This window comes from Motacilla alba, chromosome 3, assembly GCF_015832195.1.
Source record: "Motacilla alba alba isolate MOTALB_02 chromosome 3, Motacilla_alba_V1.0_pri, whole genome shotgun sequence".
Lineage (NCBI taxonomy): Eukaryota > Metazoa > Chordata > Aves > Passeriformes > Motacillidae > Motacilla > Motacilla alba.
The window spans coordinates 70815379-70842529 of record NC_052018.1 but is presented as its reverse complement, the minus strand read 5'-3'; the positions used below and the strand labels follow the sequence as shown (position 1 = coordinate 70842529).

At 36.0% G+C, this 27151-nt stretch overlaps 1 protein-coding gene across 8 annotated transcripts in view; it reads right to left on the bottom strand.

The window, feature by feature from the left end:
• SIPA1L2 (signal induced proliferation associated 1 like 2) overlaps window positions 1–27151 on the bottom strand; it is a 126782-nt gene that overhangs the window by 60336 nt on the left and 39295 nt on the right. For all 8 annotated transcript variants that reach the window (XM_038133639.1, XM_038133646.1, XM_038133643.1 and 5 more), the window contains 3 exons: window positions 11642–13349; window positions 5301–5434; window positions 3741–3929 (listed from right to left, as the gene is read on the bottom strand). In XM_038133639.1, the coding sequence (XP_037989567.1) occupies window positions 3741–3929; window positions 5301–5434; window positions 11642–13106 (1788 nt within the window). In that variant the 5' untranslated portion in view covers window positions 13107–13349. The remainder of the gene's footprint in view (window positions 1–3740; window positions 3930–5300; window positions 5435–11641; window positions 13350–27151) is intronic.

The following is a 27151-nucleotide window of genomic DNA, read 5'->3' as shown; positions in this document are numbered from 1 at the left end:
AATAAGGAATAAGGTTTCACCTGGCCAGCCTAGAACACAGAAGAGCCAGAAGCTGTGAGTTTGATGTGGCATGGGATGGATGACCATCTGAGATAAAAGGGGATTCAAGGTTATATATGGACTGCAGGAGTTGCCTGAGTCAGACCAATAAATCTGGAGCAGGGCAGGGTGAAGATACTGGTTTGGTCCTGGGCATTAGGTGCTATCCACATCCAAAGTGCTTCTTTCATCCCCATTTTAAAGAGAGTGAGATATTTAACAAAACAGTCCCCAGCGTGCAATCTGGAACATTTTATTCAGCAGAAAGCTAGCATGAACAATTCATGAAGGAAACTGCAAAATAACTGCTCAAACAAACATTTGAAGGAAGCAAACAGGAAGCAGTGCTGTTACTTGACACATCCCAGAAGACTTTAAATGATGGTGACCACACTGTCACCTCTATACCAGCCCTGTGTCAAATAGTTTAACTTAAACCACAGGGGGTTTAAGTTGATTTCCTTGACTTCACACTAGAATTGACAAGTAAAGTTAAATGCTAAATTGAGCCACCAAAAACAGGGACAAGAACTAAGAGTAAAAAGGCACCTGGGCAAAATATTTGGCCTAGTCACACTTTTCCGTTCTGTGGATGCCAGTCATTCCTGCATTTGTTCATGAATATCAATAATATTCCAAAGAGGAATGAAGTATATGCTTATCTTAAAGAATAATCCAACATCTCACAGTTTAAACATTGAGCTAAGAGACATAGAAAATGAGATTATGAGACCCACCAGCCCAAGATATGAACTAATCCCGGGATTTGACTTCATGGACCATCAAGCACTACACATTGTGTAGTGTGCGAACACTACACAATTCTGAACAAAGTCAATAATATAAAGAAAACACCATTGCTAAACAAGCTGCAAGCTCATTTGCAGTAATCTGAACCTCCTGCCCCTGTGCTAGAACCCTTCACAACGATGAAATTAGAAGATCTGAGTAAAAGAACTCTCAGCCAAAATCATGGTGGCTGTGCAGAAGCAGAGATCAAGGTACATTTAGATTGTCAGTGCCTAAAAGGGAAATAACTCAATGAGCATAGGCAGGATCTTCTTATGTCATGCATTTAACTGGCATGAAAAACTATCAGAATATTTAAAACTGATGAAGTTTGCCAGTTTTGAAATGGTACCACATGCTTATTCAAGTCTTTTTAATTAAATAATTGCAGACGTAATTCCAATTTCATTATTTCCAATTCAGAAATTTTACATTTAGCTCTATTTTACACTGAGAATAATTTAATAATATGACACCACAAAAAACCTTCTAAACCCATTTAGCTACTTGGGTATGTAATATGTATTGAAGGTGCATAGCAGTCCTTCTTGACTCAAAATGATTGTGTTCTTGTCAGAATCACTCACTATTGAATCTTGGCATCCTGTCAAATTTTTGCACAGATTATTTATCACGTAACAACAACCTGTGACTTCCACCATGTGAAGATTTTAGATTCTTTTCTATCAAGGAACATCAAGAGATTAAACACACAATTGCTACTAAATGTCACTGCAGCCAATCTTAATTTCTTTGGTCTTTTTTAAACTTCATCCTATAGCTTAGAGGGAAGTGATCATCCCTAGAGCGATGTGAGTGGAACCAAAAAGCATATAAAAAAACAACCATTAGCAGAAATCAGAAAGGGAAGCTAGGGGAAAGTTGGAGAAAGCTTAAAAAAAACAACAGTAGCAGATAAAATGCTGACTTTTCTTGCAAATATACAGCTGAATTTAATGATGAGCATCATATGGCAGAATAAATTGGGAAAAGGCAATTTCTTAATGTATTCAAATTAGGTCAACCATCCAATTTACAACTGGTTTCTACTGCCATTTTTAGATACAAAATTTAGCCACATGTTTCCTTCAGAATCCATATTAGATTTCACAAAAATATTATCAAACAGGTAGAGAATGAAACCAAAGCATCATAGTCTTCAGTTGGTTGTGGAAATATGCATTTAATTCTCCATTAGACAAAATTCATATCACTCTGGTGACAGTACTAGTCTTCCAGATCATAATTCATATTTTTAAATTCATTATATTTCTACCAGTCATCACCCTCACTTGCCAAGCATAACTCTTTTTGTATTTACTTGATTAATAAACTGAATGCATTAAGTGCCTAAGAGGATTAAAACCAAAAATGGATCTTATGCCAGTACCTTGCACAGCTTTCTGTCTATGTTCAAGTAATTACCTTGCAGTAAATAGTACATAAGATATATTAATATTTCATTTTGTCTGCTGATAGCCCATTTAATAATAGGACTGAATTTCAGAACTGATCACACAAAATAAAAGGAAGTGCTATATATTGCTGTTTCTCCAAATGAGGAGATGATGAATAAAGAATCACTTTGGTCAGTTCAATGGACAATCTCAATTTCCAGTTTTTGGGAAATACTGTTAGTGAGTTTGAGAAATATTGAGATCAGATCAAACACAATCATACTCAATACTGCCCCTCTGAGAGTGAGTATTACTTACTAGATTAACCTAAACTCACTCTGAAGCTCAAACAGCAGAGAGCAAGAGCACATCAGGAACTCTTGGCTTCAGAATTCAGTGCCTCTGATTTCCCTGCATTGTTTTACCAGAAAAACTGACAAACACAGAAGAAAACAACATTCAACAAAATCAACACCATCCTCAAACACCAATGCAAACAAAAGTACTAAAATTAGCTTAAGTAAAAAGTACTAAAGATAGCTTAACAATCCATCCAAAAAAAGCCAATTCTGTTCCTCTGACAACACATGCTTTGTTTCGAGCAATTGTTACAGGCACAAGGAATTCTGGTCGACACCACCAACGTTAAATGCAATCACTACATTTGAAACTGAGTCAGCAATAAAAAATTAACTATAGCATCATCATAATCAACCGGTTCAATCATCGGATTGGACTTCAACAGATTGATACTGACTTCCATCTAGAAAACAAAATCTTCAATTTAAATGAACACTTTTTAAAAACCATTATTTAAAAACCATCATAAGTGTGTCCTTCACAAAATATTCAGAAACTATAAATTTAACAACTAGCTTTGAATGAAGCAGATTTACTTTTATTGAACCTAACATACCTTACCATTTTCTCTCAAAATTTAAGTCATTTGAATGTTTTATTGCCATGCAGTTAATTCAGTAATTTCAATCACAATGTCAGTTCTATGAGTACAGAAGTATTCTATCCTAGTAAGAATACAGCAAATTAATAAATTACAAATACATATGGTATTGTAAAAAATAACCATAAATTTTAGATGCAGAGACTTAAGACACAACATACTTTGCCTCCTTACCCACACACTATACTAATAGTGTTAGATGCATTTTCATTTGCATTCAACATTTGTACATATTTAAGTGCAAATACAGATTGTGAAAATCCCTTCTTACTGATGTTAAAACTTAATAATCTTTCACTCAGTCACCGAAAGACAATCTCCATAGACCAGTATTTATTCCCTTCAGCTGAAATGTATTTTAAGAAGTATTTGCTTAGAAAAGCAAAGCTTATTTTGTCAGTGAAAAATAGGCAAGTTTCTCTAAAACCAGGAAACCGAATGGTTTGCATTACAGATCCATGGTAATTAGCACTGTCTGCAAACTATTTAGTAGTTTTTTTTTCTTCTATTTATCTAAGGAATAGTCTTTAAAAAGAAGGCCATGTGCTACATACCCCTTGTTCATCCAGTTTAAGCAGCTGCTCGGGTACTTTGGGTGAGCTGGAAGCCTGTCTCAGGCACTGGATGCTCAGCTCTGGTATTACATACTCCAGCACCTCTTTGAGAGGCAGACCCCTTGCCGTGCCATGACGAGCAGTGGATGGTATAGCATCTTCTAAAATTGCTCCTCTAAGTGTAGTAAGCTGCAGTAAAGGTACAACACACAAAACATTTTTAGCTCTAATACTCTAAACCCTAGAGATAAAAAATTCAGGGTTTAGCAAAAGCATGGAAAAAGGAAGTGAAAAGAAAAACATCATCATTTTAATTTATTTTTTTAACCAGTAAAAAAAAAAAAGTAAATAACTTAAAAAGAGCACACAACCTTTCAATTTCTAAGTGACAAATACATTTTTTGCTTAAAGAAATTAATGAAGCATGTTATCACTTTATTACAATTACTAAGACTATTCCTCTTCTGGGGGAGGGGCAAGTATTAAAGACACCAGTGAACCAAAACCAGTTAATTCTGCCATACTACCCTAGCAAACACAGTGGTCAAATGGGAGGCTGGACACAGGAGCTAAATTACAGCCAATCACAACTTTACTTAACCCATTCACCTATTATTTCATCTATGCTACTCTATCTTCATTGGATTTGACAAAAAGAGAGTAATTTCTTAGAACTGGGTCACCTGGATCACCTTTCCACACATACATACATGGACACCCTGGTTTTGGCTACAAAAAAAACCTAAACTGAGAACAAAAATTATATCTACATCTACAGCTGTTTTTACATCTGTTTGAAAAAGCACGAGTCCAGTGATTTCAGGAGATCTAGCTAACACTTCTCTAGGCAAAATAAAAATCAATAGTCCAAAGGATTACAAAAATTTACAGTTGTTTGCTGCAATAATAATATTGTGTGTTTTCATACAAATCTAAGGTAGTTGCTGTGATAAAGAAATTGTTTAGCAAGAGATATTAAATTGCTTGAAATAGAAGTTATGAGACTTCACACACAACAACCACAAGCAAATTCTTCTTTCAAATAAGACCATTATTTTATAAATATATTAATACTCCTTTTGCAAATCATCCATATAGAAGTACATAGAAACATGTCACAAAAAAGCTTCTAAGAAAGTATTTTGAAACAAAATGCAAAAATACAAATAAGTCATTATATTAGTTTTCCTATTTTACAGCTCCCTTTATCCTTACATTTCTTACCCTTTCTTTTCTCTCATTAGAAACATAACATCAAGCAGCCTGATCCACACTTATCTTTAGCTGTGTTAACATCTGTTCCCTTGCTTGCACCTTCCAGTTCTCTTCAGCCAACTTACCTCCTTTTGGGTGCTCACTCAAAAGACAAAAAATTTATGCAGTATAGAAAATGAAACCTTTGTTCAGGAGCAACTAAATTTACTAATGGTACAGGAAACACCCTTTTTTACTAAGAGATTTACTTTCAAAGTTAGCAATGTACCCTCAGACAAACAATTAGTATTCTAAGCTTCGAGTCAACTTTTCCATTACTTTGCAGAATTATGGAATGAATATTACCTCACTTGTCCTGAAAACTATACGATAGTTGAACTGAGATCCTTCTTTCTCCTTAGCATCTTCAACCTTTTCCCTCCGGATGCTGACTGCTACAGGTCCAAGATTTTCATCTATTCCAAAGTAGTTCTGATGCTCTTTTACACAGGAATGAATGAAGAGATAAGAGCAAAGTATGAATCCCCTAGAAAATTTTCATCAAATCTCAAAAAAAAAAATTCTGCACAAGAAAAAGAGATTATTTTTAATTGAACTATGAGGTCTGTGAATGCACCAGCTGATTATCTTCTGAACTGTACAATAAGTACATAAATCACAAATGCTAATTTTGATGAGCAAAATGGTCACTCATATTACATAAATTACTGCAACTGCTGCTACTATGAAATATTTTTCCCCCTTTTTTACTACCAAAATAATCTTTTTGTTTCATGCTGTAGGAAACTAGTTTGGAGAAACTGTATCTACATATAATCTTGAAAAAAAGCTAAGTCTTCAAACAAACAAGATTTATTCTTATTCTTATATACAACTTTACATTCCAAGCAGCAACTCAGTCTCAACAAGGGAAAGCTGAGTCTAGTAACTCTTCAGTGTTGGATGAATAGTTAAATTCATCCTTGAGGCAACTGGTCCAGTCTGGGAGAGTAAAGCACTATGAGCTGAAGAGAAAGATCACATTAGAGACCATTTAAGGAGACCAGACACACTCCAATCCATGTGACCAATCGGGACCTGTGCTGAGGCTCCTTCTTACCACCTTTGAAAGGTCATAGTGAGTAGTTACAGTTGCCTTTAAAAAAGGGCAAGAGGGTCTGGGAAGCCATAGAACAGCCACGATAAATTTTAGTTCCCAGGGAGATTAAGGAGCAAATTCTCACAGAAGACATTTCCAGGCACATGAAGGACAAAAAGATACTTGGAAACAGCCTGCATAGATTTAAAAAATGCAAATCATGCATGACCAATCCAGTTGTTTTCTGCAGTGATGTGACTGGCTTTATGGATGAGGAAGGAGCAATGAATGTCACCCACTTGTGCTTTAGCAATGCTTTTCACACAGTCTCCCATAGTATATCTGTGTAGCTAAACTGAAAAGACATGGTCTGGACATGCAAATTATAAGGTGGGCAGAAACCAACTGGACAGCTGACCTTAAAGGACTGTAATCAGTAATACAAATTGCAATTAGTGGCCAGTTACAAAAATGTTTCTCAGAATTTGATAGTGGAGGTGTTACTGTTTAATAGGGTTTTACATTATCTGAATGATGGAATGGAGTTCATCCTCAACAAGTTGCTGTCCCTGACCAAGCTCAAAAAGAAGAGTTCATGTATTGGAGGTTAGGACTGCAGATGGGTGCCACAGATGAAGGGGAATAACCAGCAGGCTTTTAACAATTCAGGAATACATGCACAGGGCAGACATGGAAATGCATAAGCCTTGCAGCTTTAACAAAAGTAGGCAAGGGCAAAGCCACACAAGTAAGAAGAGTCCTACAGCTGTAGGGTGTCTGTGCTTCACTTCCCACTCTCCTCTTCCCCTGGAGGCAGCTACTGCTGAGCTGTGACAGCTGAGCTGCATGGGAAGCAACTCTTAAACCACTTGAAGTTTTCAACCTGACACTTTAAAACTAACTCTCATTTTGACAATCCAAGAAAATGGACTGAAAAGGCCTTAGGAAAACCAACACAGAAATGCACGTTAAACAGAAGCTCATACAAGAGGCTGGGAACCCACTGCCACAGGAGCCTCTCTGTGCAAGAGGGCTGGGGACTCTGTGAGCACAGGCTGCCCAGCAGCCAGCAGGACCTCCCAGCAGAGATGGAGGGCAACCACACTCTGGGCAAGAGCCTTGCAGCAGCTCAGGAGAACATTATGCCTTTCTGTTTAGCATTTTTGAGAGCACATGAGAAGCAGTGTTTTCGACAGAGTGGAGCAAGGCCAACAGACAAATATGAAGACAATTAGAGGGGTGGAGAATATAACAGATAAGGAAAGGCTAAAAGAAATGGGCTTGTGCAGCTGGAGAAGATTAACGGGAGAAATAACTGCTGGATCCCACGAGCTGATGGGAGGTTGTAGAGAAAGAAGAAACAGATTCTTCTCGAAGGTACAAAGTAAAAGAACAAGATGCAACCATCACAACATGCAGCCTCTGAGTGGGGGCAATCCAACACAAACAAGTCTCCACAAGAGATTGTGACGTCTCCATCCTTAGATACTGTAAAAAACCTAAAGCCACAGCTAAAGGGAAGTAGGTTTTGAGCAACCTATTCAGAACCTACATTTAAAGGGAACTTTAAAGAGGGAATCAGACTGGATGGCCTGCAGAAATGTCTTCCAATCCAATTTATGCTATAATCCCATATTTTAAATAACGATTAATTGACTAATTTCTCCTTAAAGATTGTCCGGATTAAAAAAACATTTTGCTATCATTTTTGAGCTAGTTTGGTACTTTTTTTAAAGTAATGTATTTATAGAAATGTGTAAAGAAGTTTTTTTTCCAAAATGTCTTTCACTAAGGAGATATCCACACTCTCAGAATTAATGCAAAAGAATGAAATAATCTCTACATAAAGGGCAGTCTTATTTCTCAAATCAAGTTTAAATTAGGTTTCCAATAGTCTTTCAAAAATCTATCTATGAAGCATGTAGGTGGTTTCAATCCATCTCCTAGTGGAAGGAAAATGAGCATCAGCACATTACAACTTTTTTTGGAAGGGACACCTGGAATCAAAGAGATGCAGGCATTAAATTATCTGCTCATGCTCTCCAACTACATTTCTTTCCCAATCCAAGAATTCTACCTGCATGGAAAAATAATGCACCTTATGGACTTTCTGGTGTTAAATTAGAACTTTGAGTCTAAATGGGAAATTTTCTCAAATGGAATAGGACTTCACAGACAAGACAGAGAGAGGAGGGGAGAGAGAGAGAGAAGTTCAGAGACCAAACACTTCCAATAACATAAAAGCTCCCCACAGCTGCATAATTTAGGCTTTGACATAAGGTAAACTCCTCAGTTAGAGGTCTAGAGCTTTCCATTTTGATGTAAATCTAGAAAATAAAACTAGAAAACTATTACACAGTTACTAGATTTCTTGGCTGCAGTATTACTGAGCAGAAAAACACAAGTGTCTGCAGATACCTATGTTGTTTTTTTTTTTACAACATGAAAGTCACAAAACCAAACGCACTATTTAAATGCATTAAAAATAAAGTAGATAAACCAGAAAAGAAAAGTAAGGAAGCTGAAGTAAATTGAATAGCATGGCTACTGATATTCTGGGATTTGGGGAAAACTTTTTTAATTCAAGCTATCTTTTTATTATTATTATTATTATTATTATTATTATTATTATTATTATTATTATTATTATTTCAAAAAGTAAAAACTCATTAAACTCCTTTAAATGTGTTTATGTTGGTTTAAAAGAACCAGCTGGGGAGAAAAGAAGAAAATAAGTGCTATTTTCTAGCTGAGATCTAGAAAGATGCTAAAATATTTGTCATTTTTTACTTTTTCACTTTGAGGAATAGTTGTCAATTTTTCTCCTAACACAAAAGTCTTAATTGTACAAAACTGAGTTAATACCAATACCTTACTAAGCCTGCACATTTCTTTTGGGACATTTTTTCAATCCCATATCAGCAGATAGTGTCAGTAACATAAAATCGTTGCAAGCATCCCTTTAAATAAAAAGCATGGTAATAATAAACAAGTCTCAAGGAATTATGAGGATAATTGCACAAGGGGAAATGGACAAATCAATGATAATCAAAACAATGAGATAATATATTCTAGCTTTTGCAATTCTGAACTGAAAACTGAGAAGATATATTCAATAAATATGACATATTTTATATCAGTTGAAATGATTTTGATTTTAACAATAGTTACAAAGCTTATAAATATGCAGTATAAAACTACAACTCATTTCAGAAAACACTGAATCCCAAATCTCACATTTCTTGAAAGGGAATGGAATAATTAGTGCTACACATGCCAGGGTGTTTCTTCCATGCATCTTAAAACAGAAATAAAACTGGTATGCTGACAAGTGCCAATTATAAAACTGTGAACAAAATGAAATGTTCAGAAAGCTATTTCTTTTTCATATATATTTTCCTAAACGCTACAGAAATTAATGATAGTATGTAAAAGTAACTATTGTTTGCTCAATTGTTGTTTCATCCTCCCACAATGATTTTCATAAACTTGAACTGCACAACTAAATCAAAAAATCAGCTAGGACAGCTCACTGTCATGGAAGAGCATACCCTAGACCCAGTATGAACATAAATGTCAATTCTTCTTTTCAATACAGAACTTCAGGCCAGCAGCAAGACATCTTGGTGCCCAATGCAAAATGTCTGGATTATCTCCTCTGTCCACAGTAAGTTTTGTTCAAGTGAGAACTGCATTCAATTGGAATTAATGTGATGATTCCCTATGTGCTTGATCCCTTAAGACAGCAGATATTAAAAATTAAGATTTTAGCTTCATCAGTTTGTTCACCCTGACTTGTTGCATGGTAAAAGCCATTCAATACAGATTTCTCTCATTTAGTCTCTGTTACTGCTCTATAAAAAGATAATGCACAACAGGCGGTGGCTTTCATATCATTGTAAAGGTGAGAAGGTAACAATTCATTACTGGATAATAAATGCCATGTTTACTTTTGAAGAACTCTACTTAGGGAACAATTAGTAACGATTCAAGTTTCCTAGTGTAATACTATGTGGGACAAAACTCTGAGAAACTCTGATACTATTTCTTAACAGAAGTTAATAAAAACTAATCACATTCACATCAATTTTCCAGAAAGGTTTTTAGGTTTGTTTATAATATAGTATTTAAAGTGGCTTTGAGTATGCATCTGCATTTTCTTTTTATAATTTCTCTGACAAGATTTTTCTTCACAGAAGTGTTCTGCATTTCAGCACTTGTAACTCATCCAAGATAAAAGCACTTCACAAACAAGTCCTCTTTCATCTGGCTTAATTCTTGCCTCCCCATTCCCTCAGCCCATCCTGCCACCACCTTTGTCTACTGACGGTCTTCCTTTCATTTTTGTGAATGCCAATCTTTTCTTCTCTCTGCCCCTCAAAAAATGTGCCACCTTTTTGTCAAAGGTTTCACTTCATTCTCTTGCACTCTGACTCCCTCAACACTTTAAATATAATTTACAACCTGTCTAGTTTGGAATCCATTTTGAATCTGTGAATTTACTGCCCATTCCTTGCTTAGCTGTGGATCTCCTCCTTCCTCTTCCATCACAGATCCAGATTCTTCTCTTCCTTGCCTTTTAAATAGTTTTTCTACAGCTAATATGTTCTCCGTTTCTATTGTATTGTGACCAGCACTGTACTGGATCCTCTTTTGAGTCCCTTTTAAAGGGTTACAGGAGGAACAAGTAACAGTACTGTGCTTATTTCCTGATGTTCAAATATAGTTAGAAAGCAGAGGAAGTATGATTTCAAGAAGAATCAGGCTGTAAAAGTTTTTTTAAAAACAGAAGCAGACTTTTTCTTTTCTTTAAATAAAAGCAAGAAGATCTAGCTGTAATTCATAATACAGAAAGGGCAGAGACAGGTATTTTTGAGTTCTCCCACAAAATCAGGGATTTCATCCACATTGCACAAGCCATTACTGAATGCAGACTTGCAAAGTCGATCGCAAAGTGGAAACAGTTTATTTGAATCATGATTAAAGCCAAGATAATTACTATGCTGACAAGAGTTATCCTGGCAGTTTGCAGACTGAACAGATCCTAAAAGAAAAGGGTGTAAGGCTAGGAGAAAGGCGTAAGACATCTTCCTTTAAGCTGAAAAACTAAATAACATCAGAAGCTCGCTATTTAAGGAGTATGTACATGTGCATACAATATGAAGGCTTCAAGACACACTTGAAGACAGTTGAATCTAGAAGAGAGTCAGAAGCCTCAATAATAAAACTTTCTACTTTATAGCCACCTTTCAGGAAATTTTTATTTCCACTCTGAGTATCAGTATTTCTAGTGCATTTACTGGATATAAATGACATCTTTTCCTTTTGCTGATCAACAAAGTTTGGGTTGGAGAGGTTAACTTACATTCTATTTTATATAAACTTTCATTAAACCACTTAATGAACTCACACAGTTATTGCATAACCATACATAACCCACTGCTTTGCCCTGAGAGAGCAAAAGTAACAGGCTCAATTTCAATAAAGAGTTTCAGGATTCTCTGGAATACCTAGGTCTCTCTATAGAGAAGAAGGAAAACAAATTATTACTAAACAATTAAAATCTAACACATGGATACATCAGAACAGTTGCATTAGAAAAATTTACCTTTTCCATAGAAGAACTTGCGGTAATAATATGCTCCAAGATCAATGTGTTCTATGATGTAACGCTTCACTTTCTCTCTGTGGATGGACTGGTTTTCCCTTGGTACTTCCAGTACTGAAACACCAGCATTTGTGCAATGGGAACTCAGAGAGGACTCAAAAGAACAACTTTCACCTGAAGAAAAAGATGCTGAATTTGCCCTAGAAAGTGCAATCCGTCTATCTCCTTCCCCACCAGTTTCATTCCTGAAGTAAGGGCAACTCAATACTAAATCATTGCTTTTCCCATCGCCCTCATCAGCATCTAAGTTCTCTTTTGAATTGAGATCCTCTTTGCTTCCCAAAGGAGATTCACAGTTTCCAGTCTGGCCTGCTGGCATCTGAGTTTGTGACGCAGCTGAGGCCCCAGTGGTGATATTTTTTCTTTTTCCTACATTTACTCTGGTAGCCATTGCTTCATTTATGTTAAACAAAACGCTCTGAACATCATAATGTGCAAAACATTTCTGACAGTTCCAAGAACGAACATTTCTGTCAAGTCTATCATCCAGGTCTGATGAAAACTTAAAAGTTTCGTGCTCGCTTTTAACTGTTCGCAATTTTCTAAACAGAGATGTTTCTACTGCTTCTGATTTAAGTCGCCTCTTGAAAGATTTCTCCCTGTCTCGACCAATAAGTAGGGCACTATCCATATAATCCAACCCAGAAATCCTGACAAATTCTCCCCTGGAAATCTGTGCAGCAGCATGTAGACTCGGAGAAACCGTAGGATCACAGTGGAAAAACTCAGAAAATCCAAAAGGAGCAAGGGTTTTATGTTCAAAATTTTCCACTCTGTATCCTCTCAGCATTGCAAAAAAATTTTCTCCAGACAAGCCTTGTCTATCAATTGAAGAAGTACTGCCATATTCTCTGTGAAGAGCTGCTCCAGTATTTGGGTTAACAGCATTTTGGTCTAACACATCTTCAGCATCAATATCGCTTATTGTCACATCACTGTTGCTTCTTTGCCTTATGGGATGAAGACCCCTTTGAGGTGAATGAACAAAAAGATCTCCAATTGAATATTTTCCCTCTGTAAATTCCAGTTCTAGCTCTTCTTGCTGTTCATCACTTTGGTCGTTTTGTCCATTTGGAAGTACTGAGCCAACACCTTCATAACTGGCTGGAGGTCGGTTTTCCCAAGCAGCTTTACTCAGCTCCTTAGAGCAATCCTTTTTAGGAGGCCATTCAGATACCCTTGCTCGAACACCCATTTTAGGCACGGCTGGTGTACCATTTGTTTGATTATTTTCAGCTTTGCTAGAGGCATTTGAAGGAACAGGAGGACCCATGCTACCATTCAAGGCTTTAAGTTTTCTAGCAAAATAATCATCAGATTGCATGCTTCTTGAAGACTCCCTGAACTTGGAGGAAGTTCTGCTAACCTTGTGCTTATCTTCTTGCAAAGACCTTTGATCACTCATGTCCAGTCAGTGGGAGGGGAACCACTACTATTGCATAAATTTACTGTTACATTTGTTATTACATCGTCTTTTATGGGCCAATAAACTGTGATATAAAAATACTGTTACAGTCTTCCCACAGGTGCAGGCAGGGACCTCAGTGTACCATTTTTTGTACAGTTTCTATCAGGAGAGCAATCTCAAAAAATTTCCTTCAGTTCAGATGCATTCAGTTCAGTATTAATCCCGACAAATTTCTTAAATCTGTTCATAAGGAAAAGAATAATAAAAAAAGAGTGTTAAAATGTTTATACTCAAAACCAGTAAGTTTTCACTGCTGCTTGTATTTACAAGTATTTACATAACACCCCATGAAACTGGATGGACCTAAAGTGACTTGCTTTGTATCATTTTCTATCCTTGGACTCCTTAAAACCCAGCAAATAATTCCAGCAATAATCCCAGTTTTTCATGTGATTCCACAGGATGTGAGCAGCTTGAACCTGCATCTCTCATGAGCTCCCCAGTACATGCACAAGCAGAATAGCTACAGACAATTCTCTCTGCATTCCCTGCAATGCTGACAGCAACTCAGATGCCTACTCTCTGATCACTGGGGCTTGTTTTCATAACATCTAAGACACCTTTTTCCAAGCTTTCTTGAAAATGGGTAATGCACACAGGAGTGATGGGGCAAGACTGGTAGAAAATGTAAGCAAAATACATGGAGCAGATAGAACCTTATAGAGATGCGTTTTGCCCCATTTAAAAGAACATTTAAAGATAAGTAATTATTCTACTATGATTAATTCAGTGAATAATGTATTTCATTTCTTTCCCCTTCTCTCTTCCCAAAGTGAGGTTTACTTACATTCCTTTCTTTGGAGTGCAAAATATAGCACTGTAAACTGTGTGAAACAGTTATAGTTGTTTCTGTTATATTATATTCCTCTAATTGGAAACCCAGACTGTAAAATCAGTTATCGTGATAAAGAACATGTCCGTTTTCTTCTGTAAATAAGAAAAGATAGTAGCTCTATTGATAAGCCTCCATTTGATTACAAAATTGGAACTTTTAGGATGTAAAAATACTCTTCAATAGTCTAAAGAATGACCATGACTCATGCTATGAAGATTCATTTGCAGGCAGAGTCCATCCATTAATCCATGGCATAAAAGCAGATTAAAACAAGAGGCAAGACAGAATGCTGTGCAGTTCAGATTTTATTCCATGAACAAAAATACCAACATAACAATCTTTTAAGATGCTGCAAATAAGGACAATATGCATTTACCAGAGACTAAAAAGAAGTCAGGTTAAATTAGTTTGGAATATGAGTTCTCCCTTGATTTCTATGAAGAGATGAGATAGTAAGAGGAGTTCAGAAGATGAGTGTTTTTTCTCCTATATTTAACATGATAAAAAATCCTTGGAGGATGGGGAGGAAGGATGAGGGACAAGGGAATAATAGAAATTAAAATGTGACACCTTATTTTTCTGCTTGCCAGAAATCAACCAAAATTGTTTTTGATATAGCAAACTTTACAAGACTTCTGCAGTAGTGAGGTAACAAACACAAGTTAGACTTCAGCACTCTCATAATTGCTGTGGTTTCTATGTGACCTGTAGCAGAAATTGCTGACAATTTCAATAACAATGTATCTCTGCAGTTTACTTTCACTCCAAAGAAATTCCTTGCTGACCAAAAAAGACAATTAAATGGCTTCCTTACAGAAGTCCCAAACAACTGACATATTCAGATAAACAGCACTTGAAAAGTGGCAAGTAGGATTTTTAAACATTACTTATGAAATTACTATACAATAAGAAAAATATAGGTCAAAGAATCATATGGTGGTTTGCGTTTCAGGAGAACTAAAGATCATCTAGTCCCAACTCCCCTGGCATATACAGGGACACTTTCCACCAGACCAGGTTGCTCAGAGCCCCATCCAACCTTGAACACTTCCAGGGATGGGGGATCCCATCCTGGACAACCTGTTGCAGCGCCTCACCACCCTCATAATCAAGAATTTCTTCCTAATTTCTGATCTCTTTCAGTTTAAGAGAGTTAATCCTCATCTAGTCACTACATACTCTGTAGAAGTCCCTTTCCAGCTCTCTTGTAGGCACTGTTTAGGTACAGTAAGTCCAGAATTAGGCTTCCTTGGAGCCATCTCTTCTCCAGGCTGAACAACCCCAACTCTCTCACAGCCTTTCCTCACAAGAGATGTTCCACTCCCCTGGTCATCTTCATGGCCTCCTCTGGACTCACTAAAACAGGTCCAAGTCCTTCCTGTGCTGGGACCCCAGAGCTGGATTCCAGCAGGGTTCCAGGTGGGGTCTCACCAGAGTAGAGGGGCAGAATCCCCTCCCTGGCCCTGCTACCCACGCTGTTTGGATGCAATCCAGGATGTGTCTGGCTTTCTGAGCTGCAAGCACACACTGCTGGGTCATGTCCAGCTTTTCCTTCACCAATAACCCAAAGAGTTCTTTGCAGGACTGCTCTCAGATATGTCAATATGCTCAACATTTTTGGAGCACAAGTAATACTGCAAACTTAAAATAGAAGAATGTTCCTTGCAAATTAACATGAACAGCTGACGGCTTTTTAATAATTTCTTAGACTGTTCTTTACACCATCATAGAAGTGGAAGAAACCTTTGCTAAATAAAAACTCTAAAGGAAAACTAAAGTATTGCAGAATCATCTTTTCTGTTTCTGCCAGAAGAGTGAGAACACACAGTAAGTTTAATTTCACATACTGGGAAAGATATTTAACTTGTTATTAAAGGTTAATACAATTCTCTTTGAAATGATGATGAACTACATCTTCTAGCCCCCCTGCCCTTTTCTATATAAAAACTATTCATAGAAGTCATTAGTTTATGCATTTTAAAATTAAAAAAAATCTCTGAAAAATAGGAAAAATACATATAAGGTAAGAAAAGGCTATCTTGCAAAAATTCTATTCTTTTCTTCTCTTGTGTTAGCCTTTTTTCTATCATAAGAATTTGCAGTGTAGCATTTTTCTATCATAAACATTTGCAAAAATGATGAATTCGACCAGGAGCATAATGAAGGTTGAATTGAAACTGGAGACGAGGTGGTGGGAGGCAGAAGGAAAAAGCAAAAGATGGACACTACCAGCCCACTTATTTTCAATCCAAATCCACTATGTGATTTACTGTTTGGCCTCACAAACATCTGCATTTGTGAAAGGCAGCAGAGAGCCTGAAGTCCACAGGAAAGCAAGACTTTTTTTTGTTTTTCTCTGGTGGTGGTGGCAGCTTAAGTACTTGATGAAGTACGGCCTGAGTATTTTAACAGATGTACACTTCAAAAGACAGTACTTTAATAGAGAATTCAATTTCTTTACAGTGCAAAGCTGGTGTGACAGAAGACTAAAGAAAGGCCTGTTTGGAAATGCAGATTGATATTTTATTGGAAGTAGTAATGTTTGAAGAAGTGATGCAATATATTTAAGATATATTGTTGCTTTTTTTTCCTTAATCTGAAATTAGCCTAATTGAAAAAAAGTCTGCCTTTTTTTTTTAACATGACTGACCCTTTCCATAAATTCCTGTAACTCATTACAGCAGCATGTTCTGGCTGACAGCTGACTTATGCTGATGGACGGCAATATAGTCTCATCTGTTGCTAAGGATTTTCTCTCTCCACAGTAAGAATTTACCAACTTGCAAATATTGCACTGATGTTGATACTATTTATTGTAAACATATTTTTTGCTGTTGCTGAATTTAGTAAACTATTACTTCCACAAAGAATGATGCCAATGTGATAATGAGTACTCTTCTCTTCAGACCTGTACAGCTCTTTCGGTCAAGTTCTTCACTTCCCTCCCTTTTCATCTCACCCCAGCATTGAAGAATGGAATCAGTGACAGATAAGGTCAAAAAAGAAAAGCTGGATGCCTACCCTGCTGTTGTGCTCCTGCCAACCCTTCCCACTAAGACTGCTGGATGTTATGCAAATAACTTAAGTTCCTTCCACACAGCTACAAAGACTTCCTTCTGAGCTCAATACAGCAGCTGGTTTGTTAGCTACAGTTACAGTTCTTTAACATGGAACGATTCCAAGTTTCCTGGGGACCTGGATATGTGCCCACAAAGGTTCCTGTGCCAGTAGCGGAGCAATGAATGAGAACTGTGCTATTGGACTATCCTGTCAAAAGGATGTTGTTTGGTAACGCTGCCTCATGTCAGCCTTGATAGATGGAAATGAATTATTTAAGAAGTCTTTCTGTGATCATTTTGTTGATCAAGACTTTGGAAATCTGCCCCTATTATTATGTAATGCTATCATCCTAAAAAAGAATGCATAATTTGGATGAAAGCATTAATCTCTACTATTTATCAGGATGACAATTCTATACACCATGACTCTCAAGCTCTACTAATCTTAAAAAAAATGGGAAGTGCAATTTGATAAAACAGGAGTTCAGGCAGTAATAATATGCCAAAAGCTGAAGACCCGACATTTAATTTGCATTCAATTGGTTCTACACAGCATTTTCTGTCTCACCCCAGTTAGTTTCCAGTTTTCAAATAAACACAGAGTGGTGCAGTAGTGTTATGTATTTGGCCAGTACAGCAGAGCAGCAGCTACACAATTGACACTTCATGGGAATCTGAAGTTTGCAAGAAAATTCTGCACATGCTTTCAAGTGCAATGAAAAACAAGCGTGCAAGAGACAAATTAATATGGTTTCTAAGCTGCCTGTATTTTCACAGGTTTGAGAAGAGATAACTCACTGAACAAATCTGTCACAAGATCTGTCACAAAACTAAGATCACCACTGAAAAAAATAATTTTTGAAAAGTTACAAAGCAGTAGAAGAAAGTTTTTTTAATTCAAGTACAAACTTGCTTTTTAAAAAAAACAGACTATGTTAGCAAGTTTTCTTAGATTTACGTATTTTAATACATCTGTAAATGCATCTATTTCTTAATGATTTCCTTAATATTCTTAACAGTTCCTAAAGGAACTATCCAATTTTCAGAAAGAAAGTGACAGCTATGTCTGCTTTTCAAGCAATGTTATTTGTGTGTCCAATTCAAAGAATTCTAATCACACTAAACTGTGATATCATATCACATGACAGTTGATTGTGATGTCACACAGGAGACTTATTACTGCAGATAGTAGTATGAAAAAGAAAAATTAATTCTTCGTGTTTTTGCCTTTTTTTCATGCAAATGTCTTTAGAAAATGATGATATTTAAGCATAATTGTCTTTAAATAGAATATTTCTTTCAAAGTTTTCCATAGGGCTCAGTGAATATTAAAGAATAACGCTAAACTATAATTGAGCCACTTATTCAGATTGCAGCTGTGGAAAATGGATTGGAAATAATACAATGATCAAATTATAAGCGGAGCTCATGAAAAAAATGGTTGAAATTATTGTACATCAAATTTACAACTAAAGCTATAACTACTACAGTATAAATGGTTACTTCAGCTATGCATATTTCAGATACTTGATTAATATGCAGACATGGAAAAGAGGCAGAAGAACGATGGGAAGACTCTAATTTGACAAATGGAAATACAGATGAGCTGCTCTGTAGTGAATATTTGTTGCAGACTTCCTTAGCTATGCTGTATTTCTTTACATTTATAGTCTCTGTGAGTGAAATTTCAGTGTAAAAAACTGAAAAAAAAAATCCGTTGTTGAAATAACATAGTTACCAAAATGTATCCACAAACAATCACGGGGAGTGGGAGGGAGAAGGAACTATAGCTAAGAGTGACAACAGCCTACATGAATCTCAGGGCTGGTGTAAGACCCTCACTTTTCTTAGCAAAACAGTGGAATTGCACTAATTTTGGACTGCTACGAGATTTTGGATAAAAAAAAAGTAAAAATAAAAAAACATACTCTGTTCTTCAAACATAGTTCCCTCCTCCAACAAAGAAAATGGCAGATGAACATAAATACTAAGAAAGAGATGCAACAGAACTTTGAATTCCACATCTGTTTGGTGCTGTTCAATGAAAGGTATTTTACTTTTAAGGGAGAGACCTCTCCAGCCATAACTATTCTCCTTCACTACCAGGCTGAGAAAAATCTGACGGCCATCTACAGAAAGAATTGTGTCAGATGTAACAGCAAATAGACCCTTTAAAATGCTAGACTTGTTCATCCTATGGTCAAGATCCCCCAAGTGTCATCTTAGCGTTTCCAGAGAAAATATTTTATTAAATCTCACCTTCCAACTGCTAAATACAAAATCAATACTATGCATCAGTTTGGGTATTTTTAAACATAGTGCATCCATTCAGTGAAAAAAAACCAAAAAAGGCCATTACAAAAGATGTACTTTCTTCAGTACAACTCATTATACCAAAGAATATCTATCACCAAGTTCCAGCAGCTTTCCTTTAGCTTGTCTTCTATTACTTTTCCTGAATATGTGTCCTACATATTTTATCTCAATTTATGCTTTGTTTAGTTAAAAAACACCGCTTAAGTTTTTCATCAAGCAACCTAGGTTATCTCTCAGTGAACATCAGCATTTTATACAGAGCTGTTACTGACCATAGCCTTACTGCCATTTATTTTAAACCTTGTTAGAAATCACCTTCTGTTACTGAAAACTATATTTAGATAAATTTGTGACTGTTTCCTCACGGCCTTTTCTTAGAATATTAATACCAATATTCTGTTGTTCCATTAATGCAAGATTTGACAGAAACGCATTAAGGCTAATTTGATTTCCAGAGCCAACTGGATATCCTCCTATTCTTACAGCTCTTATGCAGAGCTCAACTACAAAACTGGAACTGAAGCTGTATCTTATTCAGGTTGAACCATGTAAAGTAGCAGAGTTTAAACAATAGCAAAACTGCCACTGAAAACTGCACTGAGGATATTTCATTTGTGTTCTTCCAGTTCAGTTATTTTTAACTGAAATTATGAAACTTAAAATACGGTAAAGCCTACAACATAAAATAATTAATGAAGTAAAAAAGAAACATTTTAACAGAAAGTCTTAGACCAAAGAATTGTTGCAGGAAAAGGTTGAAAATATATAGATAAATCTTATATACATGTAATTGACCATCAGGGGGATGGTCATAGATTAACTCCTCATAGATTATTATAATTATTAACTGATACTATTTTTGACAGTCTTTAATTACTGCAAATAGAAGTTATTTAACTCTGTCAAATTCTGGTACTAGTGAAATTTTTTTTTAAATGTCACATATTCTAAACTCTCTTTGCTTCCTCTCATTCTTTCCATTCAAGAACTTAGATGTCAAAGGGCAGGAATAACAAAAAAGAACCCAACTTATTGTGTATTAAATAATCTGGTTTCTACAAAGAGACTAAAAAAGACATCCAGAATGTAATTTACATAGAATCATCCAGTCTGATATACTAAGACACTGCCCTACTTTAAAGAATTTAGAGATACTTATGCTTGTTCCTCCATCATTTCACAATTGCAATTTCCTCATAAATAGATTCATCCTTAAAAACTAGTAAAGCAGAATTTTAATTCTAGTTTCATCTTTGAAAATGAAGAGTCTTCAACACATAATGATACAGATATGTCATAAACAAGAGTCACACAAAAAATAGCAGTCAGCAGACAAATACAAATAAATTTTTCATAATACTTTATACGTTCAGTGTAGTTCAAGATTTTAGAAAGAAGGAAGCAAAAATCTGTTTGCATTACATGTACTTTTCCTCAGCCATAGATCCAATTCAGTAAGGAAGTTCACATTAGACAAAGCATTAATTATTCTGAAAGGGTAAGGATGACTCATTTTCAGTTATAATACAGAAACACTTCATTGAAGCAAGTTCCACTCAAAAAGCAACAAAAAAAGTGGTCTTCTCAAACAAGCTGGACAAATCTGAAACTTCAGTGGAAACAGAATTGTCTACAGGCTCAGAAATTATCAAAAGTCAAACTGTCAGAAGATTGTTGAATTGGCCCTTCCTGCATGAATGTCTGCATTCTCATTGAAATTGCATAATCCACAAGGCAGGGACCATTCCTTTGTCCACTACGGGATGCCAAACACCATGATAACCCACGTGGTAAACAACAAGTGGACCAAGTCACTGTCAGAGGCAAAGCTTAGAAAGATAATGACAGGACTCGTGCAGCTTGTTCGCATTATTCGGAGACAAAGAAAAGGACAACCAATTGTATGTGCACCTGGATAACAACACCAAAATAGAAATACCTCACCCGTAAATTGACTAGCAGAAGAGTATACAGAAAGGAGTATATTCATATTGTATGTTGAGAAAGAAACATATATGTGCTCCATATCAAAACAAACTTTTTACCTTCGAGTTGTTAAGAAGCACTTGCAAGTACTACAAATGCTGTGTTTTATGCAGTTCCTACAGAATACTGGCAGAAACAAAAAGCAACTCAGCGATTCAGAAGAGTACTGAAATATTTTATAACAAAGAAAAGAACATATTCTACCTTTTCCCATAATTAGTCACATCAGAAATCATTTCTTCTAATTCTAGCTCAGTGCACAGAATTGAAATTCCAATTGAAAAGCACTTTTCCTAAGAGCAGGCATACAGAAAACTAGATGAAAAACCCACAAGAAGCAACCCACTTAAGTGAAGTGTCCACTTAAGAAGTATCCATTTCATAAAAAAAAGCCACACTGTAAGAATTTTTGTCCTTACAATATTTAACAAATTGCTACAGATGGAATGATGGGATTGAAAAATTAGAAGTAGTTCAATAACATCATTATCTGAGTTATCAATCTTCAAAATTTAAGACTTTTTGAATGGAGACAGATTTCTAACTCAAAAATATGCTCAAACCAATTTCTGACAATGCACTAGCACTGTATTTTCTACAGTTTTTTTCTACAGTTTTTTTCTGCAGCTTTTTGGATATATATGTCAGGCTGTTCCTGACATTGTGCATACAATTGCTTTTGATTATTCTGAAAAATTAGGAATTCTGGAGTTGGCACCTCTTTAGCTATCTGAAGAAATGGGTTTTAATCAGAAGTTGATAGGAAAGGAGAGATGTGCTAACATTTTGACTGTTGTTTCACATTCCAAGGTAGAAATATGGAAGCAGGTTCAGAAGCTGCACTGAACTTGAACAAGGAGTCTAGTAGTGCAAAAGGAACTATTGTTCAGAAAGAGAGAACAAGATTGCAAGTTTTGGCTTTTCAGAGTCAGTATGTCAGAAAAATTTGTGAGGCAATTCCACTTTTCATAAGTCTAGTACAGTGAGGCCCAAAATAAAGCATTTTCATCCACTCAGTGAAAAGATAAAACAGTGCATCTATTAAACAGCTGAGGCTGCCTCTTCCACAAAGGAGGTTTCAGATGCTGACAATACTCAAGAAAGCTTTTGAAATGTACAAAGCCATTTTTAGCCAGAGCAAGAAAGTTCTTTTACATATTTCCATTATAACTGCATTTCACAGTAAAAATGCTGTTCAGGCAGGAGCGCTGATCAAGCCTGCCATGCTCACATCAGAGATGTCAGAAGACCTAAGCACTCACTTGGATTCCATAGCATGACCTTACAGACCCAAACATTGGGCTTACCTCCAGAGATCACCAAACTCCTCCAAACAGCAAACCACTTACAATATTAATGCTACTTCTACCAGAAATACTCACTCCAATGCATACAGCTTTTAAAGGAATCTAATTTTTTGAAGGAGAAAGGAAGAGCCTCCCTAAAACAAAGACACACTCAGTATATCGGTTGATGAATGAGCCAGTCAAGGAAGGTGCATGGATTTTAGTCACTGCTACACAACAACTTGAAAACTTACTATTTCATTCCAGAAATCTTCTGCTTTGACACACTACCATCGGTAAGACTTCTATTACCCAATGGGAGCTGGCATTCCAAATGGGTTTTAGAAGTATAAAATGAAAGGACTCTAAATGATAAGTGATAAAAGGTTAAGCTGTCATTCTCCTGATGTACACAAGACATATGTATGCCATCCAGCAGGTTTTCATATACCTACTCACAGCAGACCTTGCTGGCTCAAAATAAGCAGATTTTTGCATTTAAACTATATGTAAAAAACATATATATATTACAGATAACCTTTCAAATGTCCATCAACTGTATAAAACTTTTGGTACCAGGGAATATATAGATATGATACTTATACTCAGTGCCCAGAAAACTACAAAATTTTGCTAATTATACTATTTTATCCAATTTCCTGTTGTACATAGAAATTTGAGTGAAAACTGCAGTGATTAAAATAAGACTTGAGAAACTTTGCTAAACACACATTTTGGTTATACATGTCCTCATATTTTACCCCCAATGTTAAAGATATGTCCATGTTCTTCTTCAGTTTTCCTGTAGTAACACTTATGATGATACTTGAGTTTGTCTACCAAAGGACTTCAAGTTCTATTGGAGTCTTTCTATTAGAAATTATCACACCAAGCTGACTCTGGTCTTTAAAACACATCGCAACATCTGGGCTAAGAGGGAATCAGAAAGTGGATAAATACAGTTTTAGGAGTTCAAGTTAGTTCATTTCTGGAGAGAAAAAGGTGTTTGAGTCCGCTTCACTTCCAAAGCAAAGGAGAATTTGAATAACCACTCCCAATGCAAAAGTTCACAGCAATGAAAAACACCCAAAACCACTGTCTGTGACAACTCAAAACATTCTAACGTTCTAACTAAGAGGCCTTAACTGTTCACTAAGAAGTACAGAAGCACATTCTAAGGAAAAAAAGGGAAAGAAACAAAGCTAAGAGTTCTCTTTCTTATGTTTTCAAGGAAGTAAAACAGGAAGTAGGTTTTCTGTCATGTCGTTTGGCAGTAGAGTGGCTCTGATACCACAGATCTGAATTATATTTAGTACTAATGAAGGAAGTGGTTGATTAAAGTAAAATAAGTTTAAAAAAAAAAGGAAACGTGAGCATGAGACATTATTGTTTTTATGGAAACCAGTTTAGTTTGACCCTGATTCTTTATCAACTGGCAGGAATTGTGAGGTAGTAAAAACTGATATTATGACTGGCCAGTTTTCGGAACCTTAGCTTCAAGTCGACTGAGGATCTGCAGTTTCAAATGTCAGCAAGTAATTTCTCTGGTACTTCTGCATCACTGTAGAGCTATAAAATGTCCCTTCACATCACTGTGCATCAAGATTGTTTTTTAAAACTTATATTTTGAGAATAGAGGTTTCACCTTTTTCTATCATTCCTCTCAGAAACAAAAGAGCAGGAGTTCCATATAGAAAGAAAATATGCTGAAATCTATGGTGGCCATAATGTACTTGATTCATACAGTCTTACTACATAAAAGCAATTTTGTTCTTAATTTTATACTGCAAATTTGGAAAGCAGACTTAATGATATTAACAATATACACTAAATATTTTGGCAGTTACCAAATAACTTGGTAAGTTGTGTCCACATGACATTTCTAAGCACATGCAATTGGACCTGGACCACCTGGCACTGAACAATTCAGCTTGGGCAAACAAGCGCCTCTCTGAGACAGCCACCCTCCAGGCTGGTTGGTTCCACAGCTTTGCACAGTAACAGCTCTTCTTCCAATGAATAGAATCTTTTTACATAATTCCAGATATAAACAGAAGAACAGTAGCTGGAGTGAGGGGGTTGTTAGCAGAATATTGTTCTTCATTTTTCATCAGTCCACTCAAATTTGGCACAACTTGATAGCAGTAAAATGTCACTGCCATCTGTTCAGTGATCATTTGATATCCATCTAGAAACAAATTGCTGTTAAGCTGAAGAACTTGTTCTCAATGAGACTAAAGAGGGCTATCATTGAAAATAATTTTGTTAAAGCTTTATATCAACTTTATGGAACACCTCCTTCTGCTTCTCGCTCAAATTAAAAAAAAAAAAAAAACAACAAACAACAAAACACAAAAATAACCGAAGCCATCCCAAACAATAAGATTGCATTATCATTGCTCTTCAGATTTGCTTCAGTTTACTAAGTTAAAGCACATGTCTGAGAACTTTCTGGAGTTGTCCTGCTGAGAAAATATGCTATCATGAAAAAAAAAAAAACTGTCTTCATAAATATGGTGTGGAAACACATCTTTCAAATATTCTGAGTCAGAGAGGCAGGGTCTCATTTTTTTCTAGATTGGAAAGAAGACACCTTGTTGTATATATGTATTTTCCAGACAAAGTCATCATCATGACTGGGGTTAAGGAATGCAGATTCAGAGGTGTATTCCTTTATGTGAGAGATACATTAAAGAAAATGTCTATAAGCCTTTCTTGATTCTTAGCTGCGAACCACCATAAGCATGCTGACATCTTCCTAATTTTACTGCTTTATGATGAAGAGCTAAAACGCAAAAATGTTTGAAAATGAAAAGGTGACTTACTGACATGTTCAATAATCAGCAATTTATCTTTAAACAGATCTCCAAGCACACTAAGAAACTGCACTATTTGGAACCGTGAAAAACATAACTCTGGTCCACTTTTGGGAACTAACATTTGAGGAATGTTAGTTTTAAATTCATATTCATCTGGAATGGTTTGCTTTTATAGGGCCAATTTTGTTTTAACTTTTGCTTTTAAAATTCTGGTTATATAACACCCTATCCAATAAATCAGACACTGAATTTTATATTTGATTTATCAAGTTCTGCTCCTTATGTAAATGAAAATGTTCAAATAGGAGGGTATAATTAACTGATCCAAAGTGTTCACACACAGGCATAGTAATGCAGTGTAGGCATTGTAGAAAATCTGCCTCTGAATTTTATTATTGGCTTTGATTTAGCACAAAGTTTCAGGTCAGCCAACAAACTGTATATCATTTATACAGACCACACATTTCTGGAACTGTGTTTTTACTTGCTGTCAGTGCATATCTCCCTCATTTTTGAAGCATATTTGCATTATAGAAACTACAGATCTATTTCAAAATCCAAATTTAGAAAGGAACAATCACATTTGCCATGTTTCTGACTGTTAGAAAGCTCATATTAGATTACAAAAGAAACTACACATTTGACATATAAACTACCTGAACAGCATTCTCTCTCCTCCCCCATACACATTGAACTACTTACCAGTAAAATCCATAGATTATTTTTCCCCAAAATACAGATCATTATCAAATAAATATTTTCTTTATAACCTAAATAACCATTACAACTGACTGAATATTTGTCAACAAACTATGATTTGCTTACAAAGGGTCTCAGCTATTCATGTCAACATCATGTATGATCTTTTAAGAAAAATATCCTTACCTAGGGCAATTCATAATGTGACTGACTTTAAATATTATTCCAGAATCTGCCCAGCTAGTTTTTCTAAACTTAATAAATGTACATGAAGATTAAAAAAAAAAAAAAAAAAAGCCAAGTTTTGAGAAAAAAAAAACCCCAGTGCTAACATCTCATGAATGGCTATTTCAGCACACAGCACTATTAACCAGGGGTGTCCCTATTTCACTGGGAAGGTTTTTTTTAATGCATATTTCTATTTTAAAAACAAATAGCATAGGTATAACTTTCTTTCCATTCAAGGATAGTGTACATCTGCATGCCATGTTTGGTGCATAAACCAGCAATTCTTTGCCTTTCATGATGTGGTTCCTGTCCATATTTATTCCAGTGTGCTTCTTCACGTCCTCTTTTCTCTATTTCCATATACTTGGCACCATGTATTCACCAAATCATACCATATTCATGCAATATTTTCCATCTCAATCCATATGTCTATCATCCTCCATTCAAGGAGCACAAACCAGACAAGTAAATATACGTTAGGCTCATGACACCCTTCAGTCTGGAATGGGAGTGCTCACAGATAGCCCTTACTCAGGCACAGCTAGGCTGAATGAAAACAGGCCAATAAGGTAAACTATGATGCTAGGCAAAGTTGGGATGGTATTGCTTGTCATCAACCATTTATTCAATTTGTAGGCACTCAGAAGCCAGCAGCTTTGCTCACTAGATCATTTTGATCACCAGTCAAAAACTCCACTCCATCTTCTTTCTGTTGTCCACCCAAAATAATTAATTTCTGCTCACTGACTGCTAA